Genomic DNA, 20,106 nt, shown 5'->3' with positions numbered 1-20,106 from the left:
AATTAATGGTTCGCATGGACATTAATGCTTTATACAGGTGTGCATGTTTTACAAGGATGTGCATGTTTATATGGATGGGTGTGTTTAATATGGATGTGAACAGTTTGCAGGGGAAATGTTGATTTTTTTAATGAGAGACTGAACTCTGGTTCGTGTGACTGCAGGGACACCAGACCCGGCTTGTCACCCCTCTGCTGCACAGAGCTGACACTGGAAGGGGTCAGCCTTCAGGACACTGATCATGGGATCAAGCCTCACTCCTGATTTTTGGCTCAGCTTCCTTAGCGCTGCAAAGTCCCACAACGCACCACAGGGGCCTCAGGAGGCTTCTGAGACAGCTGAGCACAGGGGGACCCTGTCTCAAGGGGGACAGTCTCCTTCTCCCTGCCGCCTTTCCCTTTTGCACAGGGGACAGCCTGTGACTCAGGGGACAACCTGTGTCCCAGGGAAGGATGGAAGGAGCACAAAGAGGAGGGAGGGGGTGGCAGAATTCCTCAGTTCCACATGCATCCCCATGTGCTGAGGAACCCATGGAGATACTGGAAGCCTGGGAAGGGATTTGGCCCAGCTCTCACACTCCAGGACTGGGTCTGCAGAAAGGTTTGGGTTTTTTTTTTTTCTTAACTGAGAAATAAATAGCCCAAAATTTGCACCTTGTGCAGAAGAGCTCTCTTTCAGCCCTGGCTCCCTGTGGAGCTTCCAGCGAGTGTGTCTGTGTAAAGGTGGGGAGGAAGGAGAGAGCAGAGGAGGCATCAGAGAAGATCTCAACAAGGGGGAAGGGCTCCTATAATCCCTGCTGCCGTCCCTTCGCTGGGAGAGATGGAGCATCCCGTCGGCAAAAAGAAGAGCCCCCACAGATTTTTGCGGGGACGCCCCCGGGTGTTATACTTTCAAGATACCAAGGCCCCCCCACGGAATACAGCGGGGGAATAAGTGTCTTGCACCAGCCGGGAATCGAACCCGGGTCGCAAGAATGGGAATCTTGCATGATACCACTACACCACTGGTGCGCTGGTGTTATTTTTTTTTCCCCCGTAGGGTACCAAGGCTGGGGCCCGTCCCCGTCCTGCGTGGCTGCCACCGCCGGCCCCTCTTGTCCATCTGCCCCCATCCCCTCGGGGTCACACGCGTGGCCAGCGTGGCTGCCACCGCCGGCCCTTCCTGTCCATCTGCCCCCGTCCCCGCGGGTCACACGCGTGGCCAGCGTGGCTGCCACCGCCGGCCCTACCTGTCCATCTGCCCCCATCCCCTCGGGGTCACACGCGTGGCCAGCGGGCGCTGCCCCCTGCTCGGGCCGAGCCGGGCCCGGGGCTGCGGGCGGCGCTTAATGCCATGCAGGAATGTGCCGGCTCCCACAATGTTTAACCTCGGCCGGCGCGGGAGCCGAGTCCCTGGGCTCAAGGATGCTGTGCCGGCATGGGGGATGCACTCCCAGCTGCGGGAGAGGGTCCAGGCTCCGTGTCAGCCCTCTCCCCAGCCTCTGCCGGGAGAAATGCTTCTGAAAAACTTCTTTTCAGAAGCATTTCTGAATGAAAACAATTTCTTTTGCCAAAAGTGAAAGTGAGTGCCGAGCCATGAGGTAGGAATCTCTTCTGTGAGGAAATTCTGGGAGAGTGCTCAACCTGGAGAAGAGAAGGCTCCAGTGAGACCTTAGAGCCCTTTCCAGCACAGAGACTACAGGAGAGCAGGGAGGGACTTTGGATCTGAAGTGCTGGCACAGTTTTCCCAGGGAAGCTGTGGATGTCCCGTCTTGGACACATTCAAGGGCAGGTTGGACAGGCCTTGGAGCAGCCTGGTCTGGTGGAAGGTGTCCCTTGGAACAAGACAATCTTTAAGGTCCTTTCCCAACCCAAACATTCTGTGCTTCTATAGGTAAAAGCTTCTGGGTCTCCACCAGATTCCCACACTCCACAGGAGCAGTGTCACAGTGACACCCTGCCCTGGGCACCCTCTGAAACTCAGTGAGATGTGGCTCCATCCAAACAGCATTCCCAGAGCCACCACGCTCCCCCAGCCTGGGAAGGACAGGCAGGAGCTGGGTCCATGCAATCCATCCAGTAATGCTTCCCCTGGAGAGCAGCTCACAACCCCGTGCCAATGTTTAGCCAACACTGCAGCCTTCATTCCCCACCCTCCTGTTGGCCATAAACACCCCAAGTGCTCCCTGCCCTTCTGCTTTGGTGACACCAAGGTGAGCCAAGGGTGCAGCAGTGTCACAGGGCTGTGACACCTCAGGCACAGCCTTTTCTTTGCACAGCCTGCACTGTACCAGCCAAGCACAGGACATCCCTGCAGGGCTCTGTGCCCCATCCCCCTGGGGTGCTGGGGGACAGCTTTCCCCCACTTTTCCATCTGGGGGGTTGGAGCTGCAGGGTTTTTTAGCTCCCTTCCAGCTCAGTTCTGTGATTCTATGGGATTTGCTGAGGTCTCCTCTGCCAGCAGATGTGTGCTCCCAATTCTCCTGGGGCCATGCCAGGCACAGGCAGACCCAGCCCAGCTTTCCCAAAACAGAGCAAGGGACTCTCACAGCATCCCCATGCTGTTGGATGCTTTGATGCAGACCCAGTGGCCCTGGGGAGGCTCAGCCTCACCCTGCAGTCCTGAGCAGCCAAAGGTTGTAGCTCCCAGCAGCTCTGCCATCTCTCTGTGCTGGGGACAGGTTTGGAGAGTCCCTGTGCTGTCCCTGTCGTGGTGACAAACAGGCTGAGATCCACCCACGTGGTTTGGGACAAACACTTTTTATTCGCAGGAAGTTTGGGGACGGTGGGTGCCAGCCTGCAAAGCCACCTGCAGCTGATGACACCGACCCAGCAGACTGTGCAAAGCCACCACCTCGAGTGCCATCACCGGGGCTTTGGCTCAGCTGTGTCCTCCTCCCTGTGCTCCCAGGAGTGCTGGAAGTGGTCCTTGTGCAGGAGACAGGGGACAGCACCATCTGTCCCCTCCGTCACCCCTCTCCCAACCTGGCTGCCTGCTGCAGGAGATTCTGGATTGAATTTTAATTTCAGCAGAGCTTGGGTAAGTGGGAAAAAGACTTTGAGGACATCTCTGCTTGATAAAACCCACCTGCCCTGAGCAGGTTTTACCCACCTACACCTGATCCTGTTCCAAACAGCACGGCCAATCCTTTCCCTTCCCAAGCACAGCACTTAGCCCAGATCCTGCCCAGCCCAGCTTCTCTGTGCCCACCCAAATGGCTCTGGCAAGGATGCCTTGTCCCATATTCTGTTGAATTCAGGGGCTGGGTGTTCCCCCTTTGGCTCTGGGGGAAATCACAGCCTCCTGAGTGGCTGGGTGTGCACAAGGGGTGCAGCACGGCCCCGGGACAGGCAGGATCCTGGGGCCACTGCACTTTTGGGGACAGCCCCCTTTCCCCCAGGCTATGATCAGTGCATCCCCTCCATGAGGTGAGTCCAAGTGGCCATTCTTCCCAGGAAATCAGTTCTCAGGCTCAGACAGGCCATCGCTCTCCTTGAGCAGAGCATCCGGCTCCTCCTGGAGCCCGTAGTAGAGATCGTCCTCCCTCCCGGGGCCCTTCCGGGGGGCTCGGGGCTGCTCTCCCCGCTCCGGGAGGCTGGCATGGTTGGAGCAGGGCAGGCTCCGGCTCTGCGGCGTGGGGCTGCCGGGCACGGAGCCCTCCAGCGACGGCGTGTCCATCTCCTCCAGCAGGGATGCCAGCGGAGCGTCCCCCGGCCTGCGGGGACACCGAACAGCAAACGCGGCTGGGCAGGAGGTGCCATCCCCGGCCGTCCCAGCATCACCAGTGCCCTGGCTGGAGGGACCTGCGATGTCTGTCCCTATCCCAGCCCTCGGTGCCTGCTTTTTTGGGGAAAACTTGCCTGCCAGGTTCCTGCTGCCCAGGGGGTGAAATAATTGTTGTGCTAACATTTCCTGAACCCGCAGCTGGGATGGGAAAACAATGCGCCCATCCCAGCTGTAGCTACATTTTGGCAGCTGCCCGTGTGCCCTGAACAGTGACCCCCATCACTTGCAGAGCCCTCTGGGACCTCTCAAACCAATGCTTGGGCATCATATGTGGCATCTGGTTTGAGGGTGACATGCTGTGCATCTCATTTCCATCAAAGTCTGACCAGAAACTTTGGGGTTATTCTTGTGAGGGACGCTGTTTATATTGATAAAATGAAATAAAAGCAAAATGTGAAAATGCAATCATCAAAATACAAATTACAACCAAAGGCCATCTAAACGTCCTCCTGGGAAATAATTTGGTTCAGAGAATCCTCATGGCTTGAGACTCCATCCCCACCATTCAGTGGGGCCAAGGGTGTGGAGGCTCAGTGCTGTGACAGCAGCAAAAACCCCTCAGCATCCTCTCCCTCCCCACAATACTGGGGGTCTGATCCCGCCATTTTCACCCCTCATCCCAGCAGTGCCACCCCAGGCCCGCAGGCATCACCTACCAGCTGCCTGCTGCTGTTTCCCGGCGGGACGGCAGCTCCTGCAGGGGCTCTGCAGCGCCGTGCAGCTCCCGGTGGATCTCTGCCCTGGCCTGCAGGGATGGCTGCGAGCAGCTCCGGGGCCGGGGGGGCTGTGCCCGGGCTGGGGCTGGGCACACCGAGCTCACCTCCTGCCTCTGGACCTGCTCGTAGGATGGCAGGCTCTTCTCGTAGGTGCTGCTGGCCTCTGGCTTGGGGCAGGGGGAAACCAAGCTGCAGGCAAAGGGATAACAGGGTGCTGAGCAAACCTGGGCCCCGTGGAGCTGGGAGATGCTCAGGCACGTGCACACAGGGCTCCATCACCTGAGGGAGTGGCTTTAGAGGCCACCAAGGCTGTGTCACTGCCCACACCAGCAGCAGAGCCAGGGGATGCCTGCAGGAGCACCACTGGATGATGCTCTGCCTCCCCCAGTGTCCCTCAGGCTCAGCCTCTCCCAGCCTGATCCCTGCTTGGCATTTTGTGTTGTACCAGGTGCAGCTGTCCCCAGTGTCAGAGCCTGTCCCCAGGGCACACGCCGCCCTGCTCTGGGACCCACCCTGTGTCCTTGTGTGGCAGCACCGTGGGTTTGTGGTCCAGGAACCGCTCGGCCTCGAGGTCCGCAGGCACAAACGTTATCTGGGGGAAAAGAGAGGCAGAGCCCAGGGCTGTGCTGGGCAGCACAGGGACCCCTGGCCCTCAGAGTGGGGAGAGGGCCAGAGTGTCCCTTCAGCTGGGCTTAGGGTCTTTTCCCACCGTATTTGGACGTTTTCCTTGGAAATGGCACTTTTGAGGGCAATCGGTAAGGAATGAATGAGTCCAGCACAGCCCTGCTCTCAGTGCCTTTCACACGTGTCCCCAAGCCCAGAGGGAGTCCCAAGGCCCACACAGGAGGTCAGTGGTCAGGGACCACACCGAGGGTGTCCCATCCTCGAGCCTCCAGCACGGTGGCAAAGCCACATGTCCCTCCTGGCTGGGGCTGAGCTCAGCTTTGAGGGGAGCTGCTTTCTGCTCCACCCCAATCCTAGAGAACACAGCTGCTTCCAGAGGTCCCAGCTGGTCCTGGGTCCTGAGGTGGCTCCGCCACATTCTGGAGGGCAGCCAGGTTCTTGATGGGCCACCCAGCAGTCCCAGATCAGTCCTGCAGATGCCCTCTCCTGGAAAAAGCCCTTTTCTGCCAGAGCCCTTCCCAGGGCGGGGACGCGTGGCTGCGCTCCTGCTGGCTGTGCCCTCTGCCAAGGAGACTGACAGCTGAGTGCCCCCCCCGGCCTCCACAGCCACCACAGTCCCTTCTTGGGAGCCCTGGGAGCCTGCCAAGCCCCAGAGCCCAGGGAAGGGCAGCGTGGGAGAGATGAACACAAGTTTATTTCCTTGGGATTGTTCCCTGCTGCCTGTTTGAAGCAAAGTCCCAGGCTCAGGGATGAAGGAGATGAGGCACATCCTGCAGGCATCAGCAGGGCACAAACCTCCCAAAATAATTCCCCTTCCAGATTGCTGTAACTGGCTTCCCCTGGGGAAACTGAGGCTGCACATCCACAGCAGCCAAAGCCCCCCAAATCCAGCCCTTGATCTCCCCAAAGTTCCCAGCAGCAGCAGGAAGGATCCTACCTTTGGGTAGCACTGGCACATGCTCCATGTGATGCCCACGGCCACCAGCAGCACACCCAGGACACAGAAGGTGATGTAGTACTGGGGCTTTTCCATGCTCATGATGAACATGCCCAGCATCACCAGGAAGAAGCCCAGGATGATGAAGCCGTAGCGGAAGCTCTTCTCCTCTGCCATGGGCTCCGGCTGGGGGAGGCAGGAGGGGAGATTTTGGGAAGCCCGTCCACCTGAGGCTGCTGAGCACACCTGCAGCGTAAGGCAAGGAGTGGTTTCTCTCTCCAGAGGCTGCCAGGAGCTGCACGTCGAGCTGGTCCTGCCCAGGGCTGAGCCAGCCAGTTTTTAATGGGTTTGTAATGAATGCAAACACTGCCCCGCCGTTCACACTCCAGTGGAGCCACCCAGCACATGTCCGGGTAACCTTCCCTGCAGGCACCCTCAGCCAGACCCACACCTGGGGACAGGGATAACCTTCCCTGCAGGCACCCTCAGCCAGACCCACATCTGGGGACAGGGACAGGGATAACCTTCCCTGACAGACCCCACACCTTGGGAAGGGACAGGGATAACCTTCTCTGCAGACCCCGCACCTTGGGCAGGGACAGGGATAACCTTCTCTGCAGCCCCACACCTTGGGAAGGGACAGGGATAACCTTCCCTGCCAGATCCCACACCTTGGGAAGGGACAGGGATAACCTTCCCTGCAGCCCCACACCTTGGGCAGGGACAGGGATAACCTTCCCTGCAGCCCCTGACACACTTTGGGAAGGGACAGGGATAACCTTCCCTGCAGCCCCACACTTTGGGAAGGGACAGGGATAACCTTCCCTGCAGCCCCACACCTTGGGCAGGGACAAGGGAGCACGGCTGCAGGGATGGGGACCCGCAGACCAGCTGGTGCTGCTGGGATTTTCCCAGCCCTGGGCACTGGAGCTGGACTCAGTCATAAATCAGAGCTGGCACAGCCCCAGATGAGGGGGATGCCAGGGCCCAGCGTGTTCTCAAGGGCTGCAGGGCTGCAACAGGAAAAGAAGGAGAGCTCCAGGGTCATTTTGGAGGCTGGGGGGTTTGGAGCAGATCCTGCCTTGCTCTGGCTGAGTGCTAAGGCTGCCTCACTGGGCTGTGAAGGTGGAACTAAAGCCAGAAAAGGATGGAGTGAGGTTGTTCCACCCAGGGAGAGTAAAGACAAAGTGTCCCTGTGCCCTGTGTACACTTAGGTTGGAGCTGGGGTGTTGAAAGGTGTCTCCTTCCCAGCACACATCTGACAGCCAGACAGAGTTTGTTTTATTCCCTTGATTTATTCCCCTGTTTTATTCCCTTGATACACCTGGTTCACGACAAATAATTCTATTACAAGCAGTGTGTTAGAGGTGGCTGTGGCTCCTCAGCCACTCTGCAGCCCTGCAGGGCCACGGGGGGCCCGGGGCAGCGCTGAATTGTGGTGGGATGCAGGAGCTGGCAGCAGCTCCTGCCACAGCTGGCCTCTCCTCTGGGCAAGGCTGCACGCCCACCCGAGCAGGGCAGGGAGGAGGGGGCTGTGCCACTCAGGATGGCTTTTCCAGGAGGCTGCTGACATGCCAAGTGCACTGGGATGCTCTGAGCACAGGCACGACCCACTGAGCATGGCTGGCACCAAATGAAGTGAGGCGTGGGCAGTCAGCATGTAGGGAAACAAGGTGGAAGGGATGGGGACAGGGCTGGAAGGGGCATTCACAGGGAAGTGAGTGGTGCAGACAGAGCTGGGCTTTCTCTGCCCAGATTACTCAGTGTGCTGCACATTTATTATGGAGTGGGCAGGCCTGACAGGAGCTCCCCAGGGTGAGCAGGGAATGCAAAGCCTCTGAAACCAGCAGTGCTTTTATTAAAAATATGAAAGCTTTCAAACATGCCAGCTACCCCTGGTGCTCTGAAGACATCTCCCAGCGCTGGAGAGCCAGGCAAGCCGGGCTGACCCTCCCCACTGCTCGCCCACCCTCCTCTCACCCCAAGTTTGGGGCTCAGTTTCCAGCTGGGACCCCGGGCAGCCCCGGCAGAGTCCCGGCCCGGGCTGGCGGCGCTCAGAGCCCCCGCACGATGATGTTCTCCATGACGTTCTCGTAGCTGGGAGGAGGCGTCGCCTGCGGCTCCTGGGGCTGTGCCGGGTCCAGCCAGGAGGGGCTGGGGCGGAACAGGGCGCTGTCCGAGGAGCTGCGCCGCCGGCCGCCCTGCCAGCCCTCGTCCTCCTCCAGGTAGCGGTACAGGGGCGGCGTGAGCTCCTCCTTCCTCCCCGGCGGCTGCACAAAGGCCGGGGCAGCTTGGGCTGGTCTGCAGGTCAGGGCTTCTTCATAGGTGGGGATGGCGCTGGAGTCCCAGGAGCTGCGAGGGGAGAGGAGGAAACCCAGCAGTGCACACCATCAACATCCCAGCATCCAGCTGGAGCATCCCAGTGCCCAGCTGGAACATCCCAGCACCCAGTGGGGCATCCCAGCACCCAACTGGAGCATCCCAGCACACCTGGAACATCCCAGCACCAAGCTGGAGCATCCCAGCACCCAACTGGAACATTCCAGCACTCCAGGAACATCTCAGCACACAGCTGGATCATTCCAGCACCCAACTGGAGCATCCCAGTGCCCCATTAACTGGAGCATCCCAACAACCCCATTGTCCAACTGGAACATCCTAGCGCCTAGCTGAAGCATCCCAGCACCCCTGGAGCATCCCAGCACCCAGCTGGAACATCCCAGCACCCAGTGGGGCATCCCAGCACCCAACTGGAGCATCCCAACATCCATCAACCCCATTGTCTGAGCATGATTAACTTGTGTACTGTGGACAGCACATGGGCAGGTTTTGCTGAAGTGTCATGGGGTGACCCTGTCAGCTGCTTCTTGGCATCCATGAGGTTTTCAAGAGGGTGCCAGGGGCAGAAGAGCATCCTCACCATGCCCAGCCCCTAACTGACCCCCTGCAGAACAGAGGCTGCTGACAGCTGAGGGGGCAGCTTGGCACAAGGACCTGGGCAAGGAGCAGGGACCCCAGGTCCCCGTGGTCACACCCTGCTCCCAGGCCAGCCAGAGCCCTCCCTGCCCTGGCCAAGCCTGCTGCCACTTCCAGCAGAGCTTTCCTGAGCAAACACAGCTCGTGCACAGGGAAAACATCTGACAGCCTCTGCCCTGCTCCTGGCCCTGCTTGCCCCAGGTGCAGCCCCAAAGCTGGGCATGCTGTGAAACCAACTCATCACTGCAGGTGGAAGCCAGCCCCGTGTGCTGGGGAGCAGCAGGCAGGGGAAGGCACAGCTTGCCCAAAGGAAAAGCCATGTGCTCCAAGGAGAGATGGAGCAGGGCAAGGAGAGATGGAGCAGGGCAGGGAGAGATGGATGCAGGGCAGGGAGAGATGGATGCAGGGCAAGGAGAGATGGGTGCAGGGCAGGGAGAGATGGAGCAGGGCAAGGAGAGATGGAGCAGGGCAGAGAGAGATGGATGCAGGGCAAGGAGAGATGGATGCAGGGCAAGGACAGCTGGGTGCAGGGCAAGGAGAGATGGATGCAGGGCAAGGACAGCTGGGTGCAGGGCAGGGAGAGATGGATGCAGGGCAAGGAGAGATGGGTGCAGGGCAGGGAGAGATGGATGCACGGCAAGGAGGGGGTGGGCAAGGAGGGTTGACATTAAGGAGCAGGAGCACCTGCTCGGGGGGCAGGAGGAGAGCACAGAGCAGGGCTGCTGTCCCTGGGAGCTCACCAGCCAGCAAAGTTTAGGCTCAGACCCATCCTCCCCCTGGCAGGAGCTGGCAGGGACGAGGTTCCCACCTGCAGTTCCACTTCTCCGCGGGCTCCGCCGTGAAGTACTGCAGGTCCCGGGGGAAATGGTACTGGTAGCGCCGGGACACCACCCTGGCGTTGGCCTTGACGGACCACAGGAGGCCGAAGATGAGCAGGATGCCGCCGATGCCGCAGCAGAAGAAGCTGACGGAGCGCAGCAGGGCGCTGGAGGAGGAGGAGCTGGGCACGGCCTCGGCATCCCGGGGGGGCAGCAGCCGAGCCCCGCTGGCCGAGCCCACCTCGCCGTCGCTCCACCAGGCGAAGCAGAGCGTGCCCGTGACCAGCAGCACGGCCCCCGTGATGGTCAGGCCGTAGCGGAACGAGGCGGCTGCCATCCTTGGGGAGCAGCGATTAGCAGGGGACAGCAGTGAGGCAAGGCATGAGAGAGCCTGGAAGACAAGAAACGTGCCAGGTTTGAGAGGGAGAAGTTCGTGGAAGAACTGCCAGAGGAGAAAATTACTGGGCGAGGAGGTCTCCAGGGTTTGCAGCCCCTTTAGCCATTACTACTACTACTACTACTATTATTATTATTATTATTATTGTTGTTGTTGTTGTTGTTGTTGTTGTTGTTGTTGATATTGTCATTATTATTAGTGTATAATAATAAAATAATTAAAATAATAAAAATAATAAAAATATGATTATTGTTATAATAATATAATAATATAATTTTTTATTGTTATTATATTTTATTGTTACTAGTTTTATTTTATTATATTTTATCATTAATTATATTATTATTTTATTATAGTTAATATTTTATTTTATATATTGTTAATAATGTTAATATTCATATTATAATATTATTTTTACTATATTATTAATATTATTTTTATTATTATTATTACTATTATTACTATTACTATTGCTATTATTACTACTATTATTATTACTATTATTATTATTATCATCATCCATCAGAAGGGGCATTTCCACCATCTCAGATAGAAAGCCCGTGGGAAGAGCAAAGTCAGCACCAGGTTGGACCCATAACCTTCCTTGTAAAAAATCCCAATTTTCAAGGAACAGCACAAAGGCAGGATGGACACCCTAGCTCTGGGCGCTCTCAGAGCTCTTCTCTTTGGGTTTTATTCCAGACTTCCTCCCAGACTTGGAGGAATGCCAGCTGTGTTTCCTGGGCTTTCAAAGCATGGCTTATGGAAGAGGTCGGAGAGAGGAACATAAATTTAAGATGTCATCACTTCCAAATTATCAGTGTGCCTGTTTTCTCCTCCAGAACTGATGACATTGGAAAAATCTGCTCAATCTTCATCCACATGAAGTTTGGCACACAAAACCTTCCTTGCCTGGGTCAGCTCCAGTGCAAACTTTCTCAAGCTCCTGTCAAGATTGATCCTGGAGGTGTTATCACCAGCTTCACCCTTCCTATCAGGGTGGTTTGGGGTTGGTTTGACAATCAAACAGGTGAGCTAGTGCCACATGTTCTTGCTGGGTGGCCCTTCTCAGCTAAATGTCACATGCAGAGAGTTTCCCTGGTGCTGGAAAACTTGGGGAGGGGGAACTGGTTCCTGATCTCAGTCCCCATTGCTTTCTCCAGCAAACAGCAGGCATCTGCTCCCTGAGCTTGTGCATCCCCAGCTCCCAACCAACCAGGGAGGCAGAGAGGTCCCCCCACATCCCCTCTGCTCACTGCCCAGCAAGAAGATGCAGGCTCAGCTCCCACTTCTGAATGGACAAAAAGCTTTGGATCATGTGGGAATGAAGCACCAACACCCCCAAAGAGATCCAGTCCTGGGTGGCTGCACTGGGAAGGTTTGTCATGGTGGCAGTGCCAGTGGAGAGCCTGCACAGAGGAGGAGCTCAAGCAGAGGCTGGTGGGCAGGTGGATGGCCCACACTCAGCTTTGCCTACATCACCTTGCCTGTGTGTCAGCAGCAGGACCATAATGTGGTGGCTTTGGTGTCCATTCCTCCAGGCAGGGCTCATCTCCTGAATTGTACCCTGAGGTCTGAAAGGGCAGAGCCAGAGCCAGGCAGGGAGCAGAAGTCCAGCAAGGACTTGGTGCCATCAAGGTCAGGTGGAATTATGTTATTTCAAGGTGTTATTTATCAGATGGGCCCACTAAATGGAAAGGCAAATTACCTTGTACTGAAAGAAGCACTACCTGATCTAATCAACATTTAATGAAGGAATCTGATGAGAAGTGAGATTTGGGAAAGCTGAAGGAGTGGGAGACCCAACAGCTCAGTCCAGCTTTTGTCCCAGGGTCACAAGCCCAAAATGCCACCTGGGCTGGCTGTGGCCAGTGGCCATCAGCTGGGAAGGCAGTCCTGTTCCTGGGCTGGGAAAAGGCAAAGCTTCCCTCTGTAATGGGGGCATGTTTGGATGCTCCCTCCTGAAGGGTAGGGGCTTGGCTGAGCTGAGATGGAGAAGGGACTGTTGGAGATGGTGTTAGATGCTGTCAGGGGTCAGCATCCCCAAACCATCACTGAACACGAGCAGGACACAGCAGAAGAGCTGGATTCAGGTTACCTTGCCTCTCTCAGGAGAGCACAGGGACCCCACTGACCTGCACCAAATGCAGCTCCTTTGGACAGCAATGCATTTTCAGGTAGAAATTTCAGCATATTTTTTAGACGGAAAAAACAAACAACAACAAAAAACCAAACAAAAACAAAACAAAACAAAACAAAAAAAAAAAAAAACCAACAAACCAAACAAAAAAAAAATCACCCAAAAAAACCCCTACAGCAAATCTCAATCCAGCTGTGTGGAAATGTCAGGTCACTCCAAACTGAGACACTGCACTGGACCTGCACCAAGAGCTGGAATGTTCACCTCCTGCAACAAACACTCTCCTCATTCTGGGGTCAGACTGGTGAGGTTTGGGAGCTGCTCTGAATCCCCTGGTGAGCTTTAGCAGTTGCTGTGATTCCCCTGCCTGGGCACGGGGAATTTTGCCGCCTCCAGCACTGAGCACATCTGGGAGAGCTGGCAGCGAGGGGGAGGAGGAGGGAAGGAGGAGAAGCCTCCGATGGAGGAGCCTCTGGGAGGTGATGGATTGACAGCTCGAGAGAATAAACTCTCCTCTCCCTCGACGAACCCAGCGCGGCGTAGGGAGCTCCCCCAGCCTCCCCGCACGGGCGGGGGCAGCTCCGCCGCGCTGGTGACATCGCCACCGCTGGGTGACAGTGCCACTGCTGGGTGACATCGCCACCGCTGGCTGACATTGCCACTGCTGGGTGACAGTGCCACTGCTGGGTGACATCGCCACCGCTGGGTGACATTGCCACCGCTGGGTGACATTGCCACCGCTGGGTGACAGTGCCACCGCAAGCCCCCTTGCCAAGCCCCCTCCCGGGCTGCCACAGCTCTCCCGAGCCTCTCTGAAGGACCCGCGGTGTTTTCTCAGCACACCAAGCGCTGGAAGAGGAGCCTGGGGGAGCAGGGAGCGAGGTGCGAGGCTTGGGCCGGACCCCAGGCTCCCGCAGCCTCTCCCGGCTCCGCGCCGGGGCACTCAGCATCTGCACAGAGCCAGATGTGGCTCTCCCTCCCCACGAGCATTCCCAGCACAAGTTTTCACGGAGCCGCAGCAATTGCCGGCTCTCAAACGCCCTTCTCCACTCTCCGAGCCCCCCTGACATTTTGTTCGGCCCTGTCTCCTCCTCTGACCTGCTCTGGAATAGTTTCCCGGGGAATAGATTTGCACGTTTCATGTACAAACAGATAATGTTGATAGTTTACATAGTTCCAGCGAGCCGCTGAGAATAGCAGCCCCCATATAAAGTTATGCAGATGGTGATTCATAGGGTCTACTAAGCATTACTCAGAAAAACGCTCTTTTCAAGCAACACGAGAAAAGAAAAGAGTTTTGAACCTCTCCCACCGCCATCAAGCAGAAATCCACCTCCACACCCGTCCCTCCACGGCACTTACAGTCCGTCCTTCCGTGCGGGGCTGGAGACCTTTAACCACGGAAGAGGAACAGAAGAGATGCACAGAAGAGACGCACCAAACAAAGCGTGAGCGCGTCTGTAGGGAGATCCCTTCCTGCCTTTATCCAAATTTGTTATTTTGTTGTGACAATTACCAGTGAGGGCTTGCTCCCCATTCAAAGCAAAGTAGCAGCGATGCCTTGGAAGAGCTTCCAAGAACTCGGGTGCGCTCATCCTCCCGAGGCAGGTGCGGACCGAGGAGAGCCCGTGTGTCCCCCCAGCCGGGCTTTGGGGCTGTGCCTGAGCCCCGCGTCCCCTCCCCGGCGGCGCCCGTCCCCGAGGCACCCGCGGGGTCTCTCCCTGGGCGCAGGGGTGCCTGTGTCCCCTCCCGTGTCCCCCCGTGTCCCAGCCGTGTACTCACCGCCGCCGGCAGCCCCGCTCCGGAGCGGCGGCTCCGCCAGCGCGGCCCGCGGGGCGGGCGGGGCCGGGGGCGGGCGGGGGGCGGCGGCGGCTCGGGGCGGGCAGGGACCGGAGCTCCCTCCCGGCACGGCACGGCACGGCACGGCACGGCACGGCACGGCACGGCACTGCCCGGCTCCCCGCAGCCCGCTCCCGTCCCGTCGGGGCGCGGCGCTCCCGGGATTTCGGGATGCAAAACTCTCCCTGCGGCTGGGGACATCCCTGCTGTGTCCTATGTGTGGGACACCCACGCTGCAGCACGTCAGGGTCGCTGCCCCAGCCTTGCTTTGTGACCACTTCAGTTCGCCTCAGCTCCGTGTCAAAAGCTAATATTGTCCCTTTTCCTCGTTCATGGAATTAGAACGGTTTGGGTTTGAAAGGACTTTTTAAAGGCGATATAGTCCAACCCCCCTGCAAGCAGCAGGGAAATCTTCAACTAGATCAGGCTGCTCAGAGCCCTGTCTCACCTGGCCTTGAATGTTTCCGGGAATGGGGCATTCACCACTTCTCTGTGCCAGTGTTTCATCAACTTCACTGTAATAATTTTTTTTTTCTTTACAGCTAATCTAAGTCAACCCTTTTTTAGTTTAAAACCATTGGCCCACAGCACTCAGGACACCTGGATATTAAACAAGCTGAGGGTGCTGTGATCTGAATTTCAGGATGGTGGCTATGACAGCATCTGGATTCAGGCACAATTCCTCCTCACGGAGCTGGAGGGAGATTTGAGCAAGAGCTGCTGTGCTGTGCTGTGCTGTGGCTGTGCACCTCACTCATCCACAGATGCACAGATGCAGCACGCTGCCCTTGGGCTGCAGCTGAGCATCACTGACAGGCAGAGCCATTCCTATGGATACCCTGGGCTGCTGCTCCTGTGCTGCTTGGAGCTCCTCAGCTCACAACCAGCTCACAACCAGCTCACAACCAGCTCAAGGTTTACCTGCACGTGCTGCAGGGACTGATGCAAAGCCCCGCTGTGGAATTCACATATGCTTCATACACGATGAGAAGGCACTCAGCCCAGCTGAGAACCTGTGGGTGTACAGCTCCATTTACCTGCAGCCACTGTGGAGTTTTACAAAAGGCAAACTGGGGCACACGGAGGGCTGGCTCACCCAGGAGTGGCCCTGCAGCAGGTTGGGTCTCCATCCAAGAGGAGCATGGGGCAGGAGTCCCCAAGGCCAGCACCCAGTGATGTGGGGGCACTGTGAATCAGCAGCCACTCTGTTGAAGGACAGTAAGAGAACTTTTTCTGCTCAGATAATGTATTTAACTGAAATTTGATTGTCAAACAGCATCTGAAGCACTTCAAAGTGGTGTCAGTGCACAGCTCCATGCTAGTCCCTGGCACAGGGCTGCAGAGGGAGATGGCTTTGTGCCCTTTATGGGGTTTTTCAGCCCCATAACCATCCACAACCTTCTACCTTGCCCAGAGATCTGGTCTGCAGGCAGCCAAACTCATGACAAATATTCCACCACAAGGTAGAGGCTGGAAGTGCTGAGTGCTACCAGCACCTCTGTCTGCTTAGCAGCACCTTGGCCAAAATGTGTTTTCCCTCTCTGAGCACTTTCCTGCAGGTGGACAAGGTGCTGCAACATGGGGCACAGGGAAAAGGCTTCTCCAGAATAAGGACAGAATATCTGTGCAAAACATGTGAAACACCCCATGCACAGTGAAACTGCAGCAGAGAAAACAAGGAGATATAAAAGACAGTTACAGCCCCTGCAAGAACAAGAACAAAGGAGGAACAGGGAAGGAGATTGTTCCAGTAATTGCCTCCCCCAGGTAAGGATGCTGAGCCTGAGCAATGCTGCTGGCACAAAAAAAATGCTGCTTTTTGATTCATTGTTCACCTAATTTTGCTGCTGCAGCAAATCACATGTAAAATAGTGCATTTCACTGTATAATCAAGATAAACAAGCCAGCTTTTTCATTAGGGGTGTGTGTGTGCAGATGCATGCACTCTCTGCCCTGTCATGACAGGGTGGGTGATACCAAGAGCACCAAGCCAAGAATGAATTTGGATGCACCAAATCCAGAGCACAGGCTCCCTGCCAGAATCCTTATTTGTGGCACCTGGGCCAGGCCACAGTGATTCCTTCAGTGATTTGGCACACAGGACACTCATCCCACGCCCAGCTGCCCCCAGCAAGCACCTCTGGTCACACCCCCTGTGACAGAGTCACTAAAGATCCACTGGTGTTGCTTCAGGGGTCACATCTCTGCAGGCACAAGGTGTCCATGTTGTCCAGATCCATGGAGAAGCCATTCCCAGGGGCTGGCACACCTCGTGTTTCCCTGCTCACTGGGTGCAGCCTGCCAGGCTGATAAGGGGCTGCAGCACACAGCCATGAGGATGTGCAGATGGGAGAGATTTCCTGCATCCAGCACGTGGAAAGCAAAAGAGAAACCTACTGCTGTTTATCTTTGCCTTAATTTGCATCTTCTTAAAATGCCTAATTAGTCGTGCTAGCTGATATACTGGCTCAGGCACTCCTACTTAATCCAGTCAGCAAACCCAGGCTGTGGAAATATTTGTCCTAGGTCTTCACATGAGGCAACATTCACGGGTGTCCTTTGGGGTTGAACCTGCAGCTGGACATGGATCTCTCTGTGGAGGTCCTGTTGCATGGTTTGGGAGCCCTCCTTTGTGGTCTCCATCAGGAAATGCCAAGCATTTGGATGTCAAAGGGGATCAGCCCCCTGATCCCCTCAAGGAGTGTGTGGATTTTTGGCTAGTTCACCTAGAGCTACTCCTGCAGACCAGCTGTCGTTTTGACCCAAGACTTTATTGAATGCCAAAGTCCTTTTTGTACCATAATATGTACTTTGTAATATACCTTATTATTTAGTTCCAATGGCTTCACTGAGTTTGAGTTATAATAGGAGAACAAGATGTGTATGAAGTTGTTTGATACCAGTTTCTGTTGTTGTTCCTCCACTAGCTATGTCCATCATCTAGAAAGCCACTGGACCCAAAACCTCTGCGTGTTTTAAAGCTTAAATATTTGCTTACTCAACTGTAATGATGTCCCAACCAGCAGCCTGTAAATCTGCACCACAATGAGGAGCACAACTGTGGTGGAAGGTTTTGGAAAGGGACTGGGAAAGTACGGATAGAACTGTCCACAGAGGACTTTATGGACAAGCAGTGTTCTCAAATTCCTTCATCTCCTTGTCTGGGACTCGTGTCAGTACAGGAGCACCTGGCTGAGGTGCCAGCTCCTCCTGGGGCTGTTGTGTAGAGAAATGGGTGTGATAAAGCTTTAGGTTTCATGTAAGGGAAATTTCTGTGTTGCAGATGAGGACAGAAGCAGCTTCCTAGGGGCTTTCCAACAGAATCTGCAAAGGATTTGAAATTTGCCCAACAAGGGGTGGGGGAAGAAAAGAGTTAAATCCTCAACTCAGCCTTTACTCAGACAAAACTTTTCCTGAGCTCCTGGAGATTTTTGCCTCGGGGAAGCCCCATGTCTGAGCTCTTTCTTTCCCCATGAAGAGGCACCACGGCTGTGTTACTCGTGGGTAACCCACCATGCAGCGTGTTTTACACGCCACAGCTGCTGCAGCCCTGCTGGAGTGTGAGCTGCAGTGAGGAAACATTGATTTCCAGCCCTGTAGGCTCCTCAGTCGAGCCTGATGTCAGTCCCATCTATCACACCTGAGCAGAGAGAGCCAGGGGAGACATGCCCTGGCTGCTGAAGCACAGCAGCAGCTTGCTTCACTCCACACATTGGATATCTGAGCTTGAAGCTCCTGTGTATCCTTGATTCCAAATGCTGATATTCAAAGAAGCAGAAAGAACTTTGATTAAACACAAAACTGGCTAAATTTGCTTCCCAGTGAACTCAACACAGCTATGCTGACATCCCCAAGACCTGGTGCTTCTCTGTGCCTCTGCTGCATGCAGCTATTACAGAGCTCCCTAGGGAGCAGAGAATGGGCTGGGCTTTGTTTATCTTTCAGCACAAAAATGCAAAAGAGAATCTCAAAGCAGCATTAATTACAAATTTTAGAGGAAAAGGGTGGAGCAGCCATCCAGCTCTTCTGGTTGCCACCACATGTGAAGTCCAACACACATCTGTCCCAGATGTTCCAAGCTGTTTTCCTTTTCCAATGCCCTGCATTATCCCACTGCCTGCCTTGGCATCAGGCTGCCCACAAGCACTTGTTCACATCAGTGTGCTGTGCTGGGAGGTGGCTGAGGGCTAAAATGCTGCCAGCAAACCTTGCAAACATTTTGTTGGAAGCATGACAGCCTGGGGAGAGACACAGAGAATGGCTGAGAGGAGGAGGGTTCCAAGGTTTCTTAAAGAATCACCAGCTGAGGTATCAGCAAACACAGATTTAATACAAAGGCGACAGCACAACAAAGTTTGTTGGCAAGGTTCACTCTATTACTTACTAATGGTTAAAGCACAGAGAGAAAAAAAGCAAACAAAAGATCCAATGTCAATCAATCCAAACTGATAGAAACACAATATTATCTATGTGAAGGCTGGGCTGGGGAGGGGCAGACAAAAGGATAGGAAAAGGTAAGGATAAAAAGGAATACATCCAAAAGGCACAACAGTTCTTCAATAAACATCTTTTAAACTTAACAGCACATAAACTTACCAGAGTTCATTCATGTTGTCAGTCAAGCCAAACAATACAGCAAAGGATTCATATAGGATTTACTATACCACAAGAGTAACTTACCTACAGGCCTAACTTCCTTCCAAATGTAAAATACTTCAGAATCCAGGAGAGCAGCATTCCCAGGACACTTGATGCAGCATATGCACACCAACATCAAGAGTCTGTACAAGACACCTGTAAGGAATTCCCTTCTAATTCAGTGAAACACTCACCTGGGATGCCTTTGGTGCCCTGCTGTGCCCAAAAGCCTGTCTGCTTTCTTCACAGCTCATCTGCAACATCAGCTGCTGACCCAGCAAGAGCTCTGTGATTTCTGCCCGCACACCTGCCTCGCTTTAGCCCAGAACATTTACATCTCCTTACACGGGTTTCTAGGTAACTGAAGACAATTTGAAACTCTGCAAGAAATGACAGGAGGTGAGTTTGGGAAATCACAGGCTGCAGCTTCTCTGTAATGGCATTAAAAGAGTCAGAGGATACTGACACTCATCTCCAGTGCCACAGCTCCCTCAAAGGGGAATTTGCCTTGCACTCTGGTTAGCTCTGTGGTGTGAGGCTCTGAGGAGACCCCACTCCTGATATTCTCCAGATTTCTGCCTGAAAGGAACAGCACTAGCAGGAGATTTCTCCTATGGAGGTTTACGAGCAGGTTGCTCCCATCTCTTCCCTCAGTCTGCAAGAGAAAAACTGACTCAGAACTGACTTGGAAGAACGAGGGGGATGTGAATGTGAGTAACAGGCATTTGCAAAGATGCGTGTGAAGAAACAGCTGGAAGACATTGCCTAAGTTAGCTACCTTCAGACTGAAAAGAAAGGTCTCAATTTACCACCTGCAGATGACTTAGATCAGCACCTCACAGAAAGTACCCATGAGCAGCATCCCTGGGACACAGACCTGCCATCCCACATGGAGAACACAGGATTCCCTGCTCCACCTCCCTGGGAAGTCCCCCAGGATCCAGAGAGTTAATCTTGCTCCCCAAAAAGTATCCTGCACTTTTCTTTGGCTACTTGTCTTACTCGAAAAGGTGTGGTTTCCCTCCCCTGGCATTTCTGCTGTGCCAGAGAAGTGTCAGCTCTTGGTTGCCTCACAGAGGGATGAAACTCTCCTGCCCTGATTCACTCTGCCAGTTCCAGCATGAGGGAAATCCATCCCAGCCCTATCACCTTCATTAGCCTGGATGTAAGCAGACACCTCAGTGCAATAAAAGTTCAGAGCTTATTACAGGCTCTGAGCTGATACCATAGATAATGATAATTAACTGCTCTAGGAT

The 20,106-nt window shown here is 54.9% G+C and overlaps 2 protein-coding genes and 1 non-coding gene across 7 annotated transcripts; all 3 read right to left on the bottom strand.

Moving 5' to 3' along the window:
* Positions 1-939: 939 nt before the first annotated feature.
* TRNAG-CCC (transfer RNA glycine (anticodon CCC)) lies at positions 940-1,010 on the bottom strand. The gene has a single exon. It is a non-coding gene; the product is annotated as a tRNA-Gly (tRNA).
* A 2,428-nt stretch (positions 1,011-3,438) lies between these two features.
* On the bottom strand, positions 3,439-6,219 carry BSND (barttin CLCNK type accessory subunit beta). The gene is made up of 4 exons (XM_036387460.1): positions 6,043-6,219; positions 4,994-5,073; positions 4,424-4,670; positions 3,439-3,705 (listed from the first exon to the last, which is right to left on the bottom strand). Exons 1-4 carry the CDS (start codon positions 6,217-6,219, stop codon positions 3,439-3,441), a joined length of 771 nt encoding a protein of 256 aa, XP_036243353.1.
* Positions 6,220-7,317: 1,098 nt separating this feature from the next.
* Positions 7,318-19,453, bottom strand: TMEM61 (transmembrane protein 61). Of its 5 annotated transcripts, none has more exons than XM_036388327.2 (4): positions 19,317-19,453; positions 19,045-19,230; positions 9,827-10,227; positions 7,318-8,394 (listed from the first exon to the last, which is right to left on the bottom strand). In XM_036388327.2, the coding sequence occupies exons 2-4, from the start codon at positions 19,111-19,113 to the stop codon at positions 8,097-8,099; spliced, it is 768 nt and encodes a 255-aa protein (XP_036244220.1). In that variant the 5' UTR covers positions 19,114-19,230; positions 19,317-19,453; the 3' UTR covers positions 7,318-8,096. The 5 variants fall into 5 exon arrangements, with proteins under 5 accessions (XP_036244220.1, XP_036244219.1, XP_036244221.1 ...); XM_036388326.2 differs by lacking the exons at positions 19,045-19,230; positions 19,317-19,453 and adding exons at positions 13,736-13,764; positions 13,890-14,035; XM_036388328.2 differs by having other exon boundaries at positions 19,045-19,453.
* Between the last annotated feature and the right edge of the window lie 653 nt (positions 19,454-20,106).

The sequence above is a fragment of the Molothrus ater genome, chromosome 9, assembly GCF_012460135.2.
Source record: "Molothrus ater isolate BHLD 08-10-18 breed brown headed cowbird chromosome 9, BPBGC_Mater_1.1, whole genome shotgun sequence".
In the NCBI taxonomy this organism is placed as follows: Eukaryota; Metazoa; Chordata; class Aves; order Passeriformes; family Icteridae; genus Molothrus; species Molothrus ater.
This window is presented reverse-complemented; position numbering and strand designations above follow the sequence as displayed.

Coding starts and splice junctions, on each gene's coding strand:
- BSND (XM_036387460.1), bottom strand. CDS start 6,219: ATGGCAGAGGAGAAGAGCTTCCGCTACGGCTTCATCATCCTGGGCTTC. Junction 5,074..6,042: donor TGTGCCAGTGCTACCCAAAG/GTAGGATCCTTC, acceptor CTTTTCCCCCAG/ATAACGTTTGTGCCTGCGGA. Junction 4,671..4,993: donor CTGCCACACAAGGACACAGG/GTGGGTCCCAGA, acceptor CTTTGCCTGCAG/CTTGGTTTCCCCCTGCCCCA.
- TMEM61 (XM_036388326.2), bottom strand. CDS start 13,968: ATGAGCGCACCCGAGTTCTTGGAAGCTCTTCCAAGGCATCGCTGCTAC. Junction 10,228..13,735: donor CCCGCACGGAAGGACGGACT/GTAAGTGCCGTG, acceptor CTTGTCTTCCAG/GCTCTCTCATGCCTTGCCTC. Junction 8,395..9,826: donor GCGGAGAAGTGGAACTGCAG/GTGGGAACCTCG, acceptor CTCCCCTCGCAG/CTCCTGGGACTCCAGCGCCA.